Source organism: Rhinolophus sinicus, linkage group LG15 (genome assembly GCF_036562045.2).
Source record: "Rhinolophus sinicus isolate RSC01 linkage group LG15, ASM3656204v1, whole genome shotgun sequence".
Lineage (NCBI taxonomy): Eukaryota > Metazoa > Chordata > Mammalia > Chiroptera > Rhinolophidae > Rhinolophus > Rhinolophus sinicus.
The window spans coordinates 26,653,326-26,676,388 of NC_133764.1; the positions used below are offsets into that span (position 1 = coordinate 26,653,326).

General features: G+C 37.3%; 1 protein-coding gene across 2 annotated transcripts in view; it reads right to left on the reverse strand.

Moving 5' to 3' along the window:
- The window catches only part of NSF (N-ethylmaleimide sensitive factor, vesicle fusing ATPase), a 126,736-nt gene that overhangs the window by 78,026 nt on the left and 25,647 nt on the right, over positions 1-23,063 (reverse strand). For both annotated transcript variants that reach the window (XM_019732985.2, XM_074320757.1), the window contains exons 5-8: positions 20,845-21,011; positions 17,949-18,056; positions 17,382-17,457; positions 14,037-14,192 (exon numbers count right to left, since the gene is read on the reverse strand). In XM_019732985.2, the coding sequence (XP_019588544.1) occupies positions 14,037-14,192; positions 17,382-17,457; positions 17,949-18,056; positions 20,845-21,011 (507 nt within the window). The remainder of the gene's footprint in view (positions 1-14,036; positions 14,193-17,381; positions 17,458-17,948; positions 18,057-20,844; positions 21,012-23,063) is intronic.

A 23,063-nucleotide genomic window follows, 5' to 3' on the forward strand; every position in this document is an offset into this window, starting at 1 on the left:
AGGGACGCAGTCTCCAGAAAATAGTGAAACTTATTCTACAGAATGGGAAGTATGGCTTCACGTCCAAATTGTGAAATCTGGAATAAAAAACCCCGGTAACAAATCATTTTAAGTGGCTGAATCAAGAAGTCTAAAGGGCACTAGACTGGGAGTAAGGAAACCTGGATTCTAGCCACTACTGTGATTTTAGCTTAAATACGTTGTTTACCTTGCTGGGGTCCCAATGTCCCCATGTCTATAAAATAAGAATGACATGGACAAGATCAGTGTTTCTCCAACTGGTGTTCCTTGGAACATTAACAGGTGCATCTCTATGTAAGTATGTTTGCTAAGTTTAAATTGGGAAAATGTTAGATGAGATCATTTCTAAGGTCTCCTGCTCTAACAGTCTAATTCTGATTCAAATATATAACTACCTTAATGTATTTAAGTCTACAATATCTACACTATCTACTTTTGATTAGCTCACAGAGAGGAGTATTAGATAATGCAAAATGGGTGTCAACCCTTTCAAGAAAATTCCATACCTTGACAACAGCAATTGAGAGCAGAAAGCAAAGGATCCACTAGCAAAAGGGGCAAAAATAATGTTTGAGAAAGGACTGGATAATTAAAGTAATAAATGTAAACAATGTCTTCTGTTCCTATCTATCCTTCTAAATTATATTTTCCTTCGAATTCTTATATGAGTTGCTAAAACCAGAACTACTGAATTGCAAGTTCAATCCATTCACTTTTAGGTAAAATGGAGAAAAGGATTAAATCTTTGGCCTGTGGCAATAAACTAGCATCTCTCCTTATGTTGACACAGTATCCCACCTGGAGCCATTACAACGACTAAGAAAAATCTGAATTTTGAACAGCTGAGTTCTATGTCATTTAGTATCACATAGGGTGAGCCTTCTATAGTCAAAGAAAAGTCAGACTACAGAGAATGTGTAACTCAGTCAAGTGAGTCTTTCCTATCTCTTTTCCTAAGCTCATCAAAGCCACAATTGGTTGCCTAGATGAACAGTTACAGAGGAAGCCAAAGTAATCAGGTAGCAGACAGAAAAGTAAGAAGAACCAATAAAGAGAAGTTTTGTGGAATGAGAAGTCCAGGAACACAAGAAACGTGTCAGGCAGAAAAGTCAGTGTGGATCACCATGGAAATGTCCCAGGAATGCACTAATAATCTGCAATTTGGATAATTCTCCTATGTGCGTATATGTGAGATTTGACTGAATCTATCTGATGTGTGGATTAGCAGCATACTAATTATAGGTTTATCCTACAGTAACCATTCATTATCAAAAGGCTCTTAAGTCTTGCTAAGTTTTCTCCCTCATGACAGGATTCTAGATAGATTTTTAAAAATCAAAGCACTTCTAAAAAAAATGATATCATTGTGGTAAATGCATGTATAAGCAGTACAGAAGTTCAAGCTACAGATGTGTGTATCTTTATATATCACTTTTCAGTGACTCTGAAATAAGAATACGACTCAAACTATTACTTACCAAAGACAAGGTTGTGGGTTAAAGCCAGAGGTGTTAGTGAAGAGCTCACGGTCACACGTAATTCTTTGAGTATTGGATATATTATCTACAATAATGTTCCATCACAAACTTCACACTATTAGTAAAATGGTACGGAAGGGATTTACTGCTGTCTAACTTCTTTGAAAAACCTCAAAGAATACCATGTTAATTATTAAAAAGCAAAACCCAAGTTTCTTGCAGGGTATTTTTGTTTTTTAAATTATGCACATATTATCAAAGGTACATTGTTCCAAATAACAAATCATATAGAAATCTGAGAAAAGTCTTTTTTGAATCATGGTAGAAGCATGCTCCTAAATAATATGGTGTTAAGTTCTGGGCAGCATTTTGCTAACAGTATTACTAATTCTTTCTTCCACTTCCCTTCCTCTAACATCCTATTCTCTGTTATGTCTATCAAGATGGTTGTTGTTTTTCCAAGTCAGTATATTACACATAAGAAACTGACAAGATTTATAGAAGTGGTAGAGCGTTTATCAGCTCCTCTTTGATGGAACGTGATAAAAAGTAAATATAAATCAGCTAAAGTATGAGTTCACAAATAAAGAAAAAAATATTTCTAAGTGTCCCCTTGACTACCTTATCAACAAACACTGTTCAAAATGGGTAATTACAAAACAGCATAAGAGGATAATCTAAGGCGTGTTAACTATTTTCAACAGCAACAAAAGTTTAAGATAAGAAAATACATCTAAACGTTTGATTAAAGGGAAGGGATTAAAGACTTTTGCCTTTCACAGTTATAAAAGTACCTTTTGGCAATATCCAACCATGTACCATCTACAGAGTGTTTCATAGTGAGCCAGGTAGTGTGAGAAAATGCATACACATTAATGCTACCCTGACAATAAACCTACAGAGTAAGTAACTTTGCAGGTGAGGGTACCAAGGCTCACAGAGTGTAGGGCCCTGAAGCATGAAGAGGACCAGGGCCGTACAGGTGGTCAGTGGTAATGGCCAACTCAAAGCCAGCTTTGCTTTGGTGTGCCCAAGGGCCGCCCTACTGCTGAGGGAAAGATGCTCATTTACTATTACAGGGCTATTTGGATAGACTGTTGCTATTGGTATTTATCTTTTTGAAAAACAAAATGGCATCATTGTGTTCTTACATGGAAACAAGCCCAAGATACACTATTAAGTAAATAAAAGAAGTCACAGAACAGTGACTAGTGTGTCCCTATTTAAACAGAAAAATAAATCTACACGAATTCCCATCGTCAAAAAAACGTAGGTGTATAAATGCTTAGGAAGAGGTCTGAAACAATTCACACCAATCTCTTTTCAGTGACTACCTTTAAGAGAAGGAGTAAAATGGGGGTGGGTAAAATGAAGGGAAATATCACTTTTTACTCTGCACATCTGTGTTGTTTTATGAGGATGCATTATGCTTATAATCTATAAAATAGAAAATGCATTCGTGTGGTGCGCACGCACATACTACTGACCTGATGCCTTTAAATCTGGGCACTTTGCACAGCACCCTAATGTGAGAACGGCAATTCCCGTTGAAGCAGATGGTCGGTGACAAGAACCTAAGCAAAATATTTTTTCCCTTCTTATTTCTGGAGTCTTAGCTCCATTTGGGACCAACAGTAGAGGTCTTTCCTAGATTAACAAGGAATCTAGAAGGATCTACCAATAGATTTAGTAAAGAATTATAAAGAACATGGCTCAAGTCTCTACCTCGCCAGTGCATCAGCTGCGTCCCCATACTGCTGGCTTTGCTAATTTGGTTCACAATGGGCCTTATGCTTTACACAACACTGCTCTGGGATGTGCCAATACAGTGTTGTTCCCAAATACACGGGAAGCATTCTGAGGGCAGGACTAAGGTCTAACTGTCTGAGTGTCCTACAATTGAGATAAATCAAGTTCTGGGCATTTATTCCTTTCCTGAAAACTCATATTATGAGTTAGCCACCATGCCAGGAGCAGAAAATACACCAGTGACAAAAATGAACAAGACTGCTTCCTTACTGAATTCATATTATGCTCTGGAGGTACAGACATGAGGAAAGGGGCTGGAATATAGACATGTAATAAGCAATTATATTACAATATAATAATGCACAAAAGAATATATGGAATTATTGGAACACATAGGAGGAGCACTAAAGCCAAAAACACTCTGGAAAAGTGAGATCAAAGCTAGGGCCTAAAGGGAAGAGTTGGATAAAAAGATGGTGAACAAATAACCTTGGCTGTGGAGGCAGGTGAGAGACAGTAGCATGGCAAATTAGAGGACCTGAAAATAGCACAGGCTGGCTGGAACCCAGAGCACGGGGAGGGGCACAGGCAGGCAGGCGGGAGAGCTTGGCAGGGGCCAGACCACAGAGGGCTTGTAAGCCACGGCAGGAGTTAAGGAGAGCTACCGAAGAGTTTTAACCAGCGGAGCGACAGGATCAGACTTGCCTTTTTATAAAAATCACTCCAGTTCCAGTGTGGAGAATGGATTAGAGAAGGGAGCAATTCAGGCGAGAGAGAATGGTGTCCTGAAGGAAGGAGCTGGTGGGGGAGACGGACAGACTGAGCAGACCTGAGATGCTGAGGAGATGGCAGCCCTGACAGTCCGTTCTGTGACTGACTGGAATGGGAGGCGAGGGAAAGAAAGGAGTTAAGGAAGGCATCTAGGTTTTCGGCTAGAGCACTGCCTGAGAGAAAACACAGAAGGAGGGGCATGGAGGGGGCAGTTGAATGAGTTTAATTTTGAGCTCACTTTGTGATCATGAGATAGCCAACAGGTGATGCTGGTAAAAATCCAGGGCTCTAAACTAAGACTGAGACAGAATATGCATGTTTGAGAGTGAATGGCCTGAAGATACTAATTGAAGCTACAGAGAGATGTGATCACTTTGGGGGAAAATAATTACAGAGTGAGGAAAAGAGTAGGTCTTAGAGAGACTCCTGAGGAACTCCAACATGTTAAAGGACACAAAAGAGACTGAAAAAGGCCAGCCAGAGGTAAAAGGAAAACCTGAAACCCTTAGAGAGAGACCAAGTAAAGAGGCTACTTCAAGAAAGAGTGGTCAACAGTGGACTTATTAAACACGTGTGGCTTGATTGAAGCTGCCCTTGAGTAAATAAAAATATCAGTAATTCTTACTCTCTAGCTTCAATGCAGGTTCCAGTTTCTTTCCACGGCAATGAAAATACGTGAAATGATATTCTCTCCTTGCCCCAAACTGGGTCTTCTGATTTTCTTATTTCTAACACTTTCTCACTGAGACGTCTAATTCTGTCATCCACAAAAACTGAATCACCAAATTCTGCTAATTTTGTCTTTATAATCTTTCTCATAGCTTTTCTTCCCTTCCCATTCCCATTGCCACCATCTTAATCCAGGTTTTAAGCACCACACACTGGACGATTAAGAGTCTACTCATCGCCCAGACGGTTCAGTCTTTTACCTCCTCTCTACAGCAATCCTTTTCACACAGTATAATCCTATTAATTACCCTAAAATATTAACTTTAATTGCTTTATTCTACTGCTTAAAATTCTCAATGACTTCCTATTATAATCATTTGTTCAAAAATTTCATTCATTTAGCAAATATTTATGTAGGGCAGTGCTTCTCAAGCGATCTATGCCAAAGTCCAGTTTGTTTGATTTTTTTCCCCCCTAAGTTTCTAATCCATTGCAGTTCCATGTTTTTGTAAAATACAATTAATAAAATTGTGGTAATGGTAAATTGCTTAAAAAAAAGTTTCTACATTTTTACTCTCAACCTCAATATTTATCTTACCATTGGTAACAACGGTTCACGGTCCACCAATGGTCTATAGACTACATGCCAAACAGCCCTGACGTTGGTAAGACATGGATAAAAACATTACAGTTGTACCTTCAAAGGCCGTAGAACAGTGGTTCTCAATGCAGGGTGATTTTGCCATCCAGGGGAGACAATTTTTTTTATTGGTGTGTGTGTGTGTAGGGGGTGGGAACTACTGGCACAGAGTGGACAGAGACCACTCTGCTAATCATCCTACAATGCACAGGCAGCTCTCTCTCACCCCCAACAAAGAATTATCCAGCCTAAAATGTCAAAAATGCTGAGGCTGGGAACCTGCCTTGTGAAGGTAATGCAAAGGAATAATTATACTGCATTAAGAACAGAGCTAGATTCTAAGTACATACAAGGCTCAGGGGAAGCATAGGAGAAGCCCCTGGGCCTGAAAGGCTAAACAGAGACAATCCTTTCAAAAAAAAAAAAAGCCCTCATCTCCTGCTTCATAGCTTTCTACAACCCAACCCCAACCTAATTTTGAAATCTAATTTCCTGCTTCTTCCCAACAACAGCTTTGCCAGACTGGTCTAAGTTGTGAATTCTGTACTTTGCATTGTCTGTCACTCTGCCCCGGATATGGACAACCATCCCTCTGCCCCCTATCCAAAATCATTCAGCATCTAAGGCCTTACCCAAGCTCTGCCTCCTCTATGAAGTCTTCAGTGAGTCTTTCTTAAAATCCTATAGGACTTATCATCTATACCACTCATTGGGCATTTTATTATGTACTGGCTTTTGATATCACTTAAATTATGTTGTTTAACTTCTATGTGATTATTTAATTTTAATACTTATGTTCCATATCTGTGTTGACAAATCACTTAAAACAGAGCTGCTGACACACCCATAGTGACCACCTCCTTCCTGGATTATGCTACAATAAGTGCCCCAAAACACACAAAGAAAGTGGACTAGCGTTCTTAGACCTACGGTTCTACTACCAACTCTTCACGTCTCCTGAGCTTGTGACAATTTGAATCCATCAGGTTGCTAGGAAAGTAGCTTATTCATAAAACCATAGAGTCTGAGAGAGTTCACTCACTCTCATAGATTGAGCACCTAAACTTCTTATTCCAGGCCAAAGTAAGTCCACTGATTTTTGCCACATTCAAGTTCCAGAAAATCTGCCAGAAATAAGAAAATTAAGAAATCTCAATTGAGACAGTTTCTCTACTCAAATTTTAAAATCTGAACAGATAAAGAGATCTTTATGCTTTCAGGCCATATACTCACTGCCTTGACAAAAATATCTGAGATTCTGGAAAATGCCTCTAATCTGCAGAAGAAGGGGAACAAGAAGAAAAAGAGGGGGAGAGGAGGAGGAGGAAGAGGATGATGATAAAGAGGAAGAAGGAGGAGGAGGTGGCTGAACCATTTAGCAGGGGAAAGTTTAAACAGTTGTCTTGTCTGATTTCTAAATACAAAGATCTGATTTCTATAGTTTATAACTATATATATTCAACATGTAGAATTCTAGCAAATTACTAAAGTACTGGACAGCTCTGAATGCGAAGGTTGTCATTTATAAGCGCACACAGGATATGGTAGAGGTGAGGCCGCACCTACACACCTTCAGAGTTTTAACAATTCCTCTCTTCCTTTTGTTCCCCAAACCTATTATGTCTAAGTTCTCAGAACCTTTATTTATGAAAAGCTTTGTAAATGTCTGAGAATTAATTAGGGAAGAAAGGCAGAGGGGAACTTGTTTACACATCACAGGATATTCTCTGACATCAAGTTCAAGGCTTTACTGACTACGTGATTCTCAGCTTCATCTCTCAGTATCTGGAAGGCCGTTCAGAACACAGACTCGGGAACCGGACATCCTCATTTCCGACCCCAGCTCTGCCACTTATGAGTCGTACAAACTTCCAAAGTCCTTTCCTTTTCCTCCTCTATGGTTCCTGAGCCAGGGCACCGAGTCCTGGTCCCAGTTCTGCCTGTCACCTGCTTAGTGACCTTAGTTTCTACATCCGTAAAGAGAAGGAGCCAGGGGGTTGTACTAGATCAATGGTACTTAACCAAGGGTGATTTTGCCCCCAGAGGCATCTGGCAATGTCTGGAGATATTTTTGGTTTTCCCTACAAAGAGTAGGGTGGGGAATGCTACTGGCATCTAGTGTGTAGGGGCCAGTGATGCTGCTAAACATCCTACCATGCACAGCACCCTGTGTCAAATAATTATCTGGCCCCAAATGTCCATGGTGCCACAGTTGGAAAACCCTTGGCTCTAGCTCCTCAAAGACCGCCTCAGAGGTCCCCAAGAAGTGGGGCTGAGAAGGCCCATTTTAATGGATTTATATAATGCGCTTTCATGAGAGAACAATATGAGGGTTAAGGGTATGAACTCTGAGCCCAGACTGCCTGGGTTCACCTCTAACTCTACCACTTACTAGCTATATGTTTTGTTACTTAACCTTTCTCAGACTCAGTTTCCTTCTCCATAAAATGGGGACAGTACAGTATCTACCTCATAAGGTTGTTGTGAGGATTAAATAAGTTAATGTACGGAAAGCACTTAGAATAGTGCCTGGCATTATAAAAGCATTAGCTACCACCACCATCATCCCAACCGAATATGGAATGGGCAGGAAAAAACATTCACCGTTTCACTTTAGCAGTCACATGAGTTAGACTCCTCAGCAGGAAGGTTCTGAAGACCGAAAACCAATCCAAGCACAGCTCCTCTCATGTCAGAAATTCTGCTCTCCCTCAAGTCACCTTGCTCACCCTTCCCTCTCTAATGCTTCCACAGCTGCTTCAAGGCCTGGATGCAAATGTTCTCACAATTTGGAAAGAATATAAACCACCTATACTCATTAATATAATGCAGAAGGTAATGAAACCAGTTTGTCACATACCAAAATGTTGTTTTTATCTTTCCAGTAGCAAAAGACAGGCACTTCTGCCTACCCTCTGAAAGGGGCTGCCATCGATGCCCCGGGAATCCAGGCCTTCATCCCTGAGCTCTTCTCCTCCAAGGAAACTTCATGAAGGCAGTGGAGCACACCTCTCCCCTGCTCCCTTGCTGCGCTAACAGTGGAGCTACCCCATGGGAGAGATAGCATGTGGTATTATCTTTTTGTCTGTTTTCTTCTTTTTTAAAATTACACAGTAGAACTCTAGTATCAGAGTAACACATTCAGACATAGAGGTATGCAGACTAAAAGAACAAAAATCTCCCTACGTTTCCCATCCTAACTTCCTTTCACAGAAGTGAACAATTTTTTTTCAATGTAATGTGTGTCTGTAGAGACTTCTGTAATGCATTTACTTTCAGTTTTATATATATATATTATTAGAACAAATGTGTCTGTACATTTAGAGCTGTATCCTTTAAGATTTGCTCACTGTATTCCACAATGAGGATGGAAGGATGCAGCATAATTTATTCAATCATTTCCTGACTGTAGAAATTAAGGTTCAAACTTAAACTTCAATTTTATAGTGACCCAATTACTGATCTGTAACTCAACTGTAGCTGCCCGCAAATCTAATCCATTGGTGACTCATAGGTAGCTCTGTACCCCTACAAGATTTCTTTCTAAAAGTCTGTTTATAAATAAAAAATGCCAACTGAACTTGCATATAGTTTAACTCTGAGATATAAGCACAGTCACATTATTTCTACTCAAATGTAAGTAAACTTGACTTAAAATATTAAAACCAATGGGAAAATTAATTTGAGGTTAAAAATTTCAATTTAGAGGAAGGCACCAATAGTACTTTTTTATGGTGTGTGCTTGATCTCTAATTTCTGCTCTAGAGATTTTGGAAATCACATGGTCAAAAGCTAGTGTCATCTTCTAATTAAAAAGACACTTTCTAAGTTTCCCAACCTGAAGTTAGAATTAGTAAATTATTAAATTATCACATTCCTCATGTCTAAGTATCATCTATAAGTACTTTGTGGAAAACCAGAAGGGGGAAGTTTTGCATCGCTAACTAGTGAGCAATTGCTTTCTTTTCCTTTCCTAATAAATTACAGGCAGACTTGAACAGATGTCAGGTTGGCATTCAAAACCTAAAATATAGCTGAAAAGCAAGTTATGACTAATACAAGGGAAGAAGATGAATGTCAGAAAGCTTCATTTTCTTCTTCTTTTTTTTAAATTTCAGATAAGCTCTTTAGCCTTAGGGTTCCTTTTACAGAGCCCTGGAGTTCGGCTAGATGTCTTAACCCCCATTTAAATTGCAATCTCTCCTCATGAGTGGGGGTGTGAAAATGCATTCTGAGAGTGTCAGTGTTTATGTTAATCTTAGCAAGAACTCCCTCTCTCCCAAACATGGCATGTACAAAACCTTAGCGCCCTTTCTTCCACTGTATTTTATTTGCACTGTTCTTAGCATCTGAAAGATGTCTGTATGTGACTGAAAGGCTCCTTATCTCTCCACAGCTCTACTTCATAGAGTAACCGCAGTTCCACTTATGATAGCAGAAAAGAGTTGCTTTCCTCTAGAATTTCAAAAGAAACTTTAAAAGTACAGATTGAAAATGGGCTTAGAGAGGGAGGCGCAGAGTAAAGGGGACCAAAAAGAACACACTGTCAGTTTCAAAGAATGGGGGCACAAGACCATAACAAGTGGCTTTCCTTCCCACTTGGATAGCTGCAAGGTATAGATTCACTGAAGGAGTGTCAGGCTTGGGGAGTTACGTTTGTATGGCCTTTTCCTTCTGAGCTCTAAAATGGATAACTTCTGCCAAAGCCCCTTTCCTTGGATAGATGTGAGCCTAGTCCTAAAATTACATAAAGGGATGCTAATTCTTTAACAATTATTCCACTGTTCTTTGAAAAGGATTTGTATGTGTGTTTTTTTTGCTCTGACATTTACAGTTTAGAGGTAATTGCCAGGGATGCTGAAAACTCTGTCTTTGCCAACAAAAGAGCTACAATGAGAAGTGAGGTCATCAATTGTTTATCCTGAGCACACTCCACAAAACTGCACGCAAAGGAATAAGTATGTCTAAACAGAAGAAAATATTCAGTTGACACCTGAGTATGCTCAAGGACAGCAATCAGCTCTTAAATTTACTCACCTGTACTTTCAGATACCGGTTTTTGGTGCCCAAACTTCTACCTGGGACTCAAAAGGTGCTTCTCTGAGTATAACCCCCAAAGTAAGGATTTAAGGTCATTTCTAACTAAACGTCTATCATTATGGGGGTTGGACGACACTGTAACTAAGCAGCTACTTGGTATCCACTAAGTGCAAGGTATAGGTCTAGTTTTCTTTGCTAATGCTTTAATATACTTAAAAGGAAGAGCTGCCAGATGTGGGTTTGGGTGAGTCCAACCACTACACACAGGGAGACAGTAGTTATACTGATTCAAACAACAACAACACAAACAAAAGTCTTAAGCTGATATTCCCCCTAAGTAATCCTTTTCGTATTTCTACACGTGGCCTTTCTTCCTCTTCTTGCAGGGCTATACGTGATTTCTTCTCCTCTTGAAGTCTTTCCAAGATTTTAATTCTATGGAAATATTGTAACAAGAAGGTATGTACTACATAGTTGAAAGTACTTCAAGAGAGAAACTAAGAGATTGGAAACTAACAGGTAGGACACTTATTTCATGTATATTACCCCATCCGATCCTTAATTTTATTCCATAATTGTGTGCCTCTGGTTAGTCCTTTAGTCTTCCTATATCTCATCAGCAACATTCTGTATGTATATAATCTATATTTTCAATTTTGAAAAGCAACATGAAGTTTTACAAGCAAAAAGAAAGGACTATATTACCTAGAAGCATAATTATCAGTCTCATAAACACGACAAAAGAGAATTCTAAATTTATCACTGTGTGAACTTGAAACTTTGATGTATAGGCAAAAAGATCCATTTAGTTAAGATTCCTGTTTACAAAGTAGACATAACTCTAGACTTCATGGTAAAGATAATGATTTGGTCTCAAGCCAAAAAGTTCTCTGCTTAAAAAAAAACAACAAAAGAGACCCTTAATTATTCTTTTCTAGTCATTTTTTTTTCATTTGAATTGATTTAACCAATCATACGTAATGTCCAACTGGATCCCCAAACCACACAGGTTTATTATCGATTTAGTTAACAAAGAAGAAAATAATCAGGCAATTTTGTTTCCACCTGGCAGGGTAAAAGAATATAAAAAGACTTGTGCAGTGTTATTTTATATTCTATCCAAATGCAGCAATTTGCACTTTTATATACTTTTACCAAAGCCTAATGAGAACTTTAGAACTACACTGTACTTGGAGTACAGTAACTACTCTACTACCTAATTCCCTTAAAATTCAAAGGGAAAAAGAAGCCTCTATTGAAAAATAGGGAATGATACATGCATAGCAAGATAATTCTTTCTCAGCCATTTTACCATGAAAAGGTAGCTTTAGGACACTGAAAATCGTCACTTAGAATAAACAAAATGTCTTACAGTTCAGCTCAAAAGTCAAGGTAGCTTTATATTTATTCCTTTTTAAGTCAAATTGATAACACATGCTTCTTGATGGCAAAAAGCCATAAACAGAGAAAAATATATTACTTTTTAAAAAAGGACAGAACTTTTTTCTCTAATTAAATTAGTGTAAAATATTAGAAAAATAAATATTAAAAAAGGTTCTAGAAAGTAGCACAAACAAAATTCAAGCCCATCGTCCTTAGTCAAAAAGCATGTTAATGACAACAAAAGCATATTATTATAATTCAACTAATTTCAATGTGGATCACAGAAACACAGATTTAATTCACTAGAAATTCCAAATCTGTTGTGGTTTAATTTCAAACTTTTCAACAGCTGGCAACAATCACAAATCGACCAACGTGAGTTTTACTCCTTTATGCATTATTTACTCAATCTAACGAGCAGGGTTTAGATAATATACAAACACAAAACTAGTATCTGAATAACTGATTCTTCAATACGGTGTTTCCCTGAAAATAAGACCTAGCCAGACAATCAGCTCTAATGCATATTTTGGAGCAAAAATTAATATAAGACCCGGTCTTATTTTACTATAAGACAGGGTCTTATATAATGATATGATATGATATGACATAACATAATACCAGGTCTTTATAATATAATATAATATAATATAATATAATATAATATAATATAATATAATATAATATAATAGGCGGTCTTATATTACATAATTATATAAGACAGGGTCTTATATTAATTTTTGCTCCAGAAGACGCATTAGAGCTGATTCCGGCTAGGTTGTATTTTCGGGGAAACAGGGTAGCTTCCAAACTGTGAGAAAATAGCTATAATGTAAAGATACAGCTTTACAGAAGCAGTTATTTCTGTACTTGTTGGCTGGATAGTATAATGTTCAAAGAAACAGAATCATTAGACCCTTTCTGCACCAGGGCTCACTCTTGAAAACCAGAAAAAATATTCTACTAGAACTAGAATAACTTACAACATTTGGAATTATCCTTTTATCTCTGAGTATAACTGAAATATACTTATACAATATTTTCATGTCTTGATCAAAAAGCTTTATGAATTTATTGTGCCTCAAAATACACATTACCAAGATAGTGAACTAGCACATTTTTTACTATTTTCCAAATTAAAATTGTTTTTTTATGGACTTGGCCTTTGTATCTTTCAGATAAAAAAGTATGTTATTGCCATTTCAAGGTGTACAAAACTCAGGTGATGAGGGTCTCTGTCATTTTCTCTTAATCCAATTCCAAACTCGACCTTTACCCAGTGAACAGGTGTGTGCTCTGCCAGTAATTTATCAGAGTGAGCGACCAGGCAGAAAAGCTACCGACAATAGAGGCTAATAGAACCAAGCACTTAGTGCCTAGAAAGCAGTTCTTACCCTCACCATTATGAATATGCTTTTTTCTTCCAGTAGCAATTTAAAGATAAAGAATGATGAGGGTGAGGGGAGTAATATATTCATATTCCTTCGGTTTTTTTTGGATACTGTTTTTATACTAATAGTCTGCCAGAAGCTGTTATGTTGTAAATTCCTTCTCAGATATTCTGTTACTCACATTCCAATCCACCCTATGATATGGATATGAAAGCAGTCATGACAGCATTTCCACTAGGGCAAATAACGCCACTTCACACAGATAGATTAAATAAATCTTCAAGAAGAAAGTGATAAATGAATAGTGTATTTCTTTGTATGCAATATGGAAACTCCTATGTATACCCTGCATTTGTCTTATTGGATCAAACTTATCTAATTTAAAAATGCACCCAGTCTCCATTTACTAGGTATGAAGATGTACCAATTGGGTAAACCAACAGCATGCTAAAAAGCAGCAGTGGCTATTAGAACAATGCCCATAGTCTAATAGGTAATGATTACCTAGCGGGGTAAATCTTACCCATAGTGGATCTTTAGAGTCAGATGAAATTTCTAAATATACCCTATATAAAAATATTCATAAATAACTAAATAACATGAGATTTCTAAATGTCCTATAGAAAAAAAATATCTGAATAAACATACAAAATGGAGCAAACCCATAAATATTTCTATGATTTCCCCATAAAATTAAAATGTAATTTTGAAAGTTTTAACACTTCAAAGATTTTTTTATTAGAAAACATTTTTTTTTAAAGAAGTTAAAAGAGAAAACTACTTTGGCAGGTCTGAAGAATAATTTCAAAACATTACTGAAAAAAGACTTTATCCCACTCATTTAAAAAAAAAAAAGAATACAAGATTTTATCAAATTTTCCTTTTTAAACTTACCCATCTGCTCCACAATCTCTGGAGGAAACACTCGGGAAGCAAATGCTCGTCGAAAAATATCTGAAAATTCCTTGTCCAGACCTCCTATTCCCATTTTTTCAAAGTTCCAGTCAGGATTGATGATAGACTGGCGATTTTCCTTGGTTTTAGCTTTGCCTGTGTCAAACAAAGATAAACGCACGTGAAACAAGAACTTCGTCAGTAAGTGTGAAAAGACAGAGCACCCTGGGCATCCTCCATGAATAAAGAGAAGCTACCCTTATATGAAGATGAATAGCACGCCCTTAGCTGATGCTCTAACAAGAAGGATGAGTTTTGCTATGTTAACTACTTTGTCTTGTCCCATTTAGGGTCGGTAAGACACTTTCAAAATGACTAGTGAAACTCATGCTGTCGTCCCTTTGTAATCAATCCATGGAGCTTGGTCTTATTAACCTTTAATCCTAACCAAGTTAACTAATTTGGTTGATGAGAAGAAACACCATGTGCATCACTGATGAAGACAACACTAGCTGCCAGAAATGCAACTGAAATCCAGCAGTCCCTCAAGGGTCCTGAAACAAGTGTATTTAAAATATATATATATTTATCTAGATTAAGTTTATAACTGGGTATATAACCCCTGGGCCCGAGAAGGCGCACTGAATAAATTTGACGTTTTATTTGCTTTTTCTTCACTTGCATAGAGAAGTCTAAAACCATCCTAAAGTCTTCAATGATTTCAAAATTTGTATTTTCAAATTCTTTCATGACAAAAATTATTTAACTTAAATGTCATACTGCCACCTAAAGTAACTTAAGAGAATCACATTATCTCAAATACAAAGAATAAAAAGTACCTTACTACATTCTACCATGAACAAAAAAAGAGGGCCGGCCCAATGGCTCAGGTGGTTGGAGCACTGTGCTCCTAACACCGAGGTCGCCGGTTCGATTCCCACATGGGCCAGTGAGCTGCGCCCTCTACAGCTAAGATTGTGAACAACAGCTCTCCCTGGAGCTGGGCTGCCAGGAGAAGCCGGAGGTGGTGTGGGCTGCCAAGGGCTGCTGTGTGTTGCCAGGAGCAGCTGGTGACCAGCGTGGGCTGTCGTGAGTGGCTGGCAGCCAGCGAGAACTGCTGTGAGCTGCTGTGAGCAGCTGATGGATTGCCTCAGCCTGGGGGCGCACAAGGCTCATAACACCAGCATGGGCCAGGGAGCTGTGCCCTACACAACTAGACTGAGAAACAACAGCTTGAACCGGAGTGGTGGTGGTTAGGGGAGATGGAAAAAGGAAGGAAAAAAAAACAAACGAAAGTCCTATTGTATTTTTTTTTTTTAATTAGGGAAGAAAAGGTCACATTAGAAAAAGTTTATCCCAGATGGTAGTTTTATGGTGAGAGTTTTATGGACTTATCAGTTCCTTTATAAAACTATGTAAAATATTTTTCTTATACTCTACTGCCCTCTTGTGGCCAAATTTACTACATGCTAAATCACTACACACTTATTTTCCAAATGGCAGGAACCTATCAATCACACCTTTGCATGAATTACTTAACAAATACCCACATTGTATGAAAGTCACACACTCCCTGTTTCAAAGTTTCAAAAACATAAATACAAAAATATCACTGCAGAAATGGATCAATAATAGGAGATTTTGATATAGCCTAGATCCACAAAATAACATAGTCATTAAAAATTATGCTGTAAAGGTGTATTTATTAAGATACTTGAAATATGTTAAGAACAAATTACAAGATAGTATGAAAATAGAATCAAATTTTAAAATTTTAGAGTTGTCTGAGCTGTTTTTGAGTATCTATCCATATTCTATAAAACATTTTATAATTAAGAAAAAATAATAAAGGGGAATAATAATCTATGGATCAAGAAAAAAGGACATACATTCAAAGAAAATTAAATTACCTTGAATGTGATGGTATGTAACCAATGGAAATCCTCTATTTTCTATTGGAGTAGACAATCAACTTAGTTAAATCAATCGAAAATAAGAATTACTACACAGTTCATGGTATCATTATTTTGGTGAGTTAAGATTTTTAAAGACCAATCTGCATTATTTTAATATAATAAAAGTAGGGCTAACGTAAAAGAGCAGCACTGAACTATGAATCTGTTGGAAAGACTTTCGTTATCTGCACGTTCATTAATGAGTCAGAAAAAGAGTCAATGAGACCGAGTTTGGAAGCTAACAGGAATAAGCCTAAAGATTAACTGATGAAGTCAGAAAGAGTTAATGAGTCTGAGCGCTATACACGTGCAGGCTGACAAACACCAGGACAATTTTCAGAGGAAGCCAACTGCGACAACCGTTCTCAGAAGAGGCCAGCAGCAACAGTAAACAACTGCAAGATGACTAGCCCCCTGCATGATGCATAGGAAAACACAGAACCCCAGCTAAGCAGCAACCCGCTGCAGCTGTCCATTCTAAGACTCTCCCCCCAGCAACTTCCTCTCCCCCGCCAGTGCTTCTCTCCTTACTACCTGCAGCAGCTGTCCTCTTTAGACTCTGCCATGGACATTCTCTCTGCCCAACCTTCAATAAAACTTTCTTTGCTTTACTACTTTTCTGAGTCTTGTGAATTCCTTCACCTTCTGTGAACGACCAGGGGTTAATTCTACGCCGATACATTCATCATTCAACTCAATCACTAACAGAAGTGGTGCTAGTATGGCATTTAACACACGACTAGGTAAGGGACATGCTACAAAACTGACCAGTTCTCAAGGTCATGAAAGACCATGAAAGCTTGAGGAACGGTCAGAGATTAGAGAAGACTACGGAGACTAAACAACTAACTGTAGTGTGGAACCCTGAATTAGATCCTGAAACAGAAAAAGGACCTAATGAAAAAACTGGTGAAATCCAAATAAAGTCTGCAGTTTAGTTAGTAACAACATAACCATGCTAATTTCATTTTGGTAACGGTACTATGGTTATTTAAGACGTAACATCGGAGGAAGCTGCGGAAGAGAATACAGAAACTCTGAACGACTTTTGCAAATCTTCTGTAAGTTGGAACTTACTTCAATACAAAATTTAAAAATTAATTTTATCTGAATCTGTTTCCTTATTTATATGTGGTTACTAGGAAATTAAAAATTACATATGTGGCTCACATTATATTTTTATTGGAAAATGCTGATCTAGTGAAGGTTTTAAACTTTCTTCCACATCAGCACATCTGATAGACAGGAAACACTTGGTGGTTCTGTGAAAAGCTTTCCCAAGGAAGGTGCCCCATTCTCCGTCCCCACTTGAAAATCACTGAAGTTGAGTCACTTAGAACAACAGCAGTAGACCCCCTACATTCAGAATCCTCTAAAAACTGAATCTTACCAATAAGATTGAGTGATGAATTTTCTGCTTTTTCAAATGCAACTTGACTGTTTCCAACAACCAGTCCAACTTCAATCTGTACAGAAAGACAATAATTTGTAGTTAGTCTAATGGCACACTCTGAACTTCTCAAAGCAAAGCCAAAAACGAAGGGGAAATGAGGTTTCTGAGCAAAGAAAATCTGCTAACCTATCATCTAAGTTACATTAACTTTTGTCATAACTACCTTCCTATTATTCCTATTTTCTTTATTTCAATGTATGTATCTTTTCCTAATGCCTGTCTTATTGTTACTATTTATTTACAATTAATATCACCTGCATTCAACCAGGATTACAGGTACATACACAAATTTCAAATTACTATTAGGTCTGCAAATAAGTGTTATGTTATATTTTAATAACAATGCTGGCTATAAAAGCAATTTTCTCTCCCTACTATCTTAAAAGAAACAGTACATAATATGAAGGAATCATTGAGCAAGAGAATGGGTAGGAAATTTCTATTAATCTGCACAATTCACATCATAAAGGTTATCTAATGAAGATTATTAGAAATAAAACATACCTTTTGTCTTTTACCTGTTGCAGCCTCTCCCTTCAGGATGCTAGGATCCATAGCTTCAATATCCTTTACCAGCAAGCCAAAAAGCTTTTCATTGAAGCTAAACACAAGCTATGTAAAAAGAGGCAAGGAGAAGAAAATCACTTTATGATACAATGGCTAGACTCTCACATCGTCACCAATGTTTTCCAAATGCAGGAAAACAGCTTTGTCCTGTATATCCCTCTCAAATATGCTCCACAGCAAACTACCCACCTCGCCAATAAAAGGAAAAGGGAACTAATATTTATTGAGTATCTGCTACATTCCAAACAAACACCACAGGAAGTTAAATAATTCATGTTCACAACTCTCTTGGAAACAGAAATTATTCCTCAGTTTTACTAATGAAGAAGCTGAGATGCAGAAAGGGACTAATAGATGGGACCCAGAGTCACAGTAAACAATCATGCCAGGATTCAAGCCTGGGTCTGCGACTAGGACATCCATGCTTCATTACAACAAACACAAAATGCCTGCCACACAAGTGCAGAAACAGCATCTAAACAGTCATTAGCCAAGTATTTACTGAGTAGCTTCCACAAGCCACGCCCTCTTCTCCATGCTGGGGTGTAATGGGTAACGCTGACTGCCAATCCTGCACTACTGACCACTCCAAAGGGGAATACATACTAAGAACAGTGATTTGGGGTAAGATTGATTTCTTCTCTGTATTATGGAAGATTTTCTTTCATGGGATTATAGACGTCTGCAAACACCAAAGCATTTTCTATTAAACGTTCTTCTAAACATATTCTATTAAACTACTAAAGCTGAAGGAGAAGGTAAAAACAATGAAGTTTAATGAGGTGATTTGAGCATAACTATCAGTCAAAAGGAATCTGGAGGAATGTAGTACAGCCCAAAAAGCAACGGACAGGTAGCCAAGAGATTATCAGCTAAATGCTTTCTGGGGGAACCTTCTCGGGCTATTTAATCCAAACAGTGGCTCCCTACTGCGTCATCTGGTTTTGCTTACATCAAAGTATTTAACAGTACATGGCATTTCTATTTTCTGTCTTCCCAAACTAGAAAGTAAGCTCTATGAAGAGTAGGGACTAGGTGTATTTTATTCACATTGGAATAAATGTGCAGGTCACACTGCTGATCTGCAGTGCCTAAAATAGTGGCTGGGACATATTGGTGTTCAATAAATATCTGTTTAATTCATTGGTCAATTAACTAGTGGGCCCTTATCTCATCTACACCCCTGGATATGTAGCCAGGGGCACATCATTTATTGTCTCTAAATCACTACACACTTTTACTTTCCAAATGGGAGGAGCCTATCAATCACACCTGAAGTTTTTTCATTTGCAAAATGAGGAGGTTAGACAAGAAACTCTCTGAGGTTCACTCCAATTCTAGGAATCTGAAAAATAATAATAAATGCACTGTATCCTTTTCCTGTCTCACAGTAACTCAGCTTCTACTTGCAAAAGTTTGAATTATGTGTGGATTACCAAATCCTTTGGAGTCTTGTTCTAGATCTATTCCATTTCAAACAAAAGAATGAAAAGAAATAACACTCCTTTCAGTCCAACAACTCTTTCCTCTACCACTTCTCTCACTCCCCATGTGAGAGGCTGCAAGGACAGTCTATAGGAAGTCATTAGAGATCAGAATGCTACAAGCAAGGATTCTCCAATATTTTGGTCTCAGGATCCCTAAAACCTAAAAATTTTTGAGGATCCCCAAAAGCCTTTGTTTATATAAATTATATCTACTGATATTTACTATATTAGAAATTAGAACAAAAAACATAGTATTTATTTTAAAATGAATAAATCCATCATGTGTCAACAAAAATAAGTTTTATTTTTAAAAACTCTGTTTTCAAAAGTAAAAAATGTAAGTTGGCAGAGTGGCACTGTCACATTTTAATGTCTGGCTTACACAGACAGCTGGACCCTCAGGTCTGCTTTAGCAGTTGGTATGCGGCACCAGCACACAGTCCAGTGAGAGAATAAGAGGAAAAAGATACAGTGTCTCGTTATTAATATGAAACTAGTTTGACTTCACAGCCCCCCTGAAGGGCCTCAGGGACCCTCACGGAAGTAGGACCACACTTTGAGGATCACTGCTACATAAAGCTAGGGTAGGCAGAAGGAGTTAGCAATCATTAACAGTCACAAAGAAGGAGACAAATGTAATATAAGGGGAAAAGAGCCATGATTATTAATGTGTACAAACAAATAGCAATTTATAAATGCACACATTTTTTAGAGTACCATTGTAAAAGAACAGAATTTCTCCCTAGGAGGTTAATGATATATTAAGTGAAGTACAAAAGAAAAGGGCAACATCAGCAATATCATTTTAAAGAAGAGAAAATCTGGGCTTCAGAGGTTCCATGAAAAACCTGAAAATATATATACATAATTTTCTTAAGATTCTCAAAGAAGTTCATAACCAAAAAAAGTTAAGAATGTCTTTTCTACGAAGTACATCAGTAATAGAAAAAGACAGCCAAAGACTTTAAATAAATACCCCACAATAAGTAAGAAATTTGAGACATATGTCTTCAGTATTCCCAAATTTATAGAGGGAAAAGCTGCTATAATTATATGACATTGTAACCTAAAAGCTACTTTAGAATTTTTCCAAACAGACTCCTAAACGGTCAGTAGCTACATCTCCCTCACCTTTTCACTCATCTTGGATATACCTGCTCATATTCAAAGCTCTTCTCATTTAAAAAGGTATTAGGTTGGTGCAAAAGTAATTGCGGTTTAAAAGGTTAAAAATAATTGCAAAAACCGCAATTACTTTCAGACCAACCTAACAGAACTGATTTTGGACAACGACAGGGATTAGAATGCCGAGAAAGTGAAAGGAATGAAAGACAATTTCAAACTACCTGTTGTCCCACTGAGAATGCCTGGTTGTTGAACTGCTGAATAAATTCTGCTGCCATCTTGTCAGTATCGTAAGGATTGGAGTCGACGTTTTTTTTCTGCAGGAAATCAATCTCGATGGTTGTTGTGCCAATACACTGTTTGGCCTTGTCAAATGTATATAAGGACACTAAGGGTGGGAAAGAAGCATTTTTTTTAAAAAAATCACAGGGACACCAAATACTTGCTATGTTTCAAGTAACTAAAAGTTTCACATAAGTGAATCATAAAAGAACTTGACCAAAAGGCGACTATATATGGCCTTCACTGAAGGGACACACAGGCACAGATTTTAAAACATAGTAATAATCACCAGAGATTTTTTCCCCCATTTGAGTTGATTAGAACATATTGAACAACACTCTCCTTCTACTTTTAACCCCCCTTAGGGGGAAATCACAGCCCCCTGCTCCCCAAAATGACCTCTGCATCTTCCTCCTCCTCACTTAACAGAGGACATTTACATTTATAAGGAGTTGGCATAGCACACTGTTTCCAAACAGATCTTTCTTTGACACAAGAAAGAGCTAAGGTGAGAGCTGTGAGGACACTTTTGCCCTAACAAAGTAGGATGCAGGACCCAAAAAAAGAAAAGAAAAAAGAAAGGGCTTGAGAGATAGTGTTTACTAGAGGGGGTTTGCTCCCAAGCAACTTAAGAGTTTGACATTTCTTTTTTAATACTATAAAAATATTTACTGAGCACCTACTTTTTCCAGGAAAATGCTGTAAGTTCTACATGTTTGTAACTCATCTTTGTTATTAACAGGACCTATCGGTGTGTGTTAGATACTTAATGTATCCATGAACTATTTAAATGAAACACAACAGCAAAAAAACCAAAAAAACCCCAGTCTCCTTAATAATAACAAAGGTGGCAAGATAAAGATACTTTAGAATCTGTATGTTTTAATAAATTGTTTGTAACTAGAGGAAACATTTAGTGCTCTGTGCCTTGATTTGTCACATCTATAAAACAAGAAGGCTGGATTAGATATGCCTTTATACTAAATTCTTCACACTCTTAAATTCTGTTCTAAATTTATTTCTTATAGTCCAGCCACTTGAGGTATATACAAGGATATTCTGTAAATTCTTTGAATGAAATTGCTTGTGTAATTGTATTAAAATATTAATATATTTTGCTTTGCTGTCATATACCGAGACACACATATTTTGAAGATAAACATTTTCAAAAGCAAAATAACACAGAAAGCCAGAATGAGGGCTAGAAAACGTACAGAAGATCACAAAATAAGTTCAAATCGCAGCTGAAAGTTTCAGAATACTCTACTGCCTCCACTTCTGTATGTTTTGCTCTTTCTTAACATTTCCCAGAAAGTACAGGTTATATGCTGAGTAACTTTCATAAGCAAGAGAGCTTAGCTGTTTTCCCACAGAGTGAAGATATGTATAGGATGAAATATTAATGTAAATATGAACAAGTTGATTAAAAAATTCTACTTCTAGGTGTCTGTCCCAGAAAGACTCTTGAACATTTGCCTAAAAAGAGATCTATAGGGGGTTTATTGCAATATTATTTGTAATAGTCAAACAATGAAAAAAATGCTGATCAGTAGGAGAATGATGAACACAGTAAGGCATATTCATAATATGGAATACCGTATAGAAATTTAAAAACTTGATGTATATTTAATAAAGGTGGATGGCCCATTAAAACATAATATTGAGTGAAAAAAGTATATTGCAGAAAGATTTGTATAGCATGATCCCATTTTGTGCATGAAAGACTCCAAAACAATTCCATGTCATAATGCATATACAGGTATGGGTGTACCATCTTTGTGCCAAGAAATCTGAATAAGTACATTAAAATATCATTATTGACTATAGTTTTCAAGTACATTTTAATTTAGGGTCAATATTCTTAAACAGAAAAGAACACGCTGCCACAACAATTTCAAATACTATGGGAGGTAAGTACCATGGACAGAGTCACAGGCAGCACCACGGACAGCGCTGCCATCAGGGGGGGGGGGGGGGGGGGGGCAAAGAGACGGGTGCCCTGAAGATTTCATACAGGAGCAAAGAAGGGTGAGAAGGTTGAAAATGTTTTCTTATTTTCTGGCTAATATCAATTTAATGTCAAAGATTAATAAAAATATTTTTATACACAAAAATATAATTTATAGCCAATGCTTTGAATAAACTTAGACATCACAAT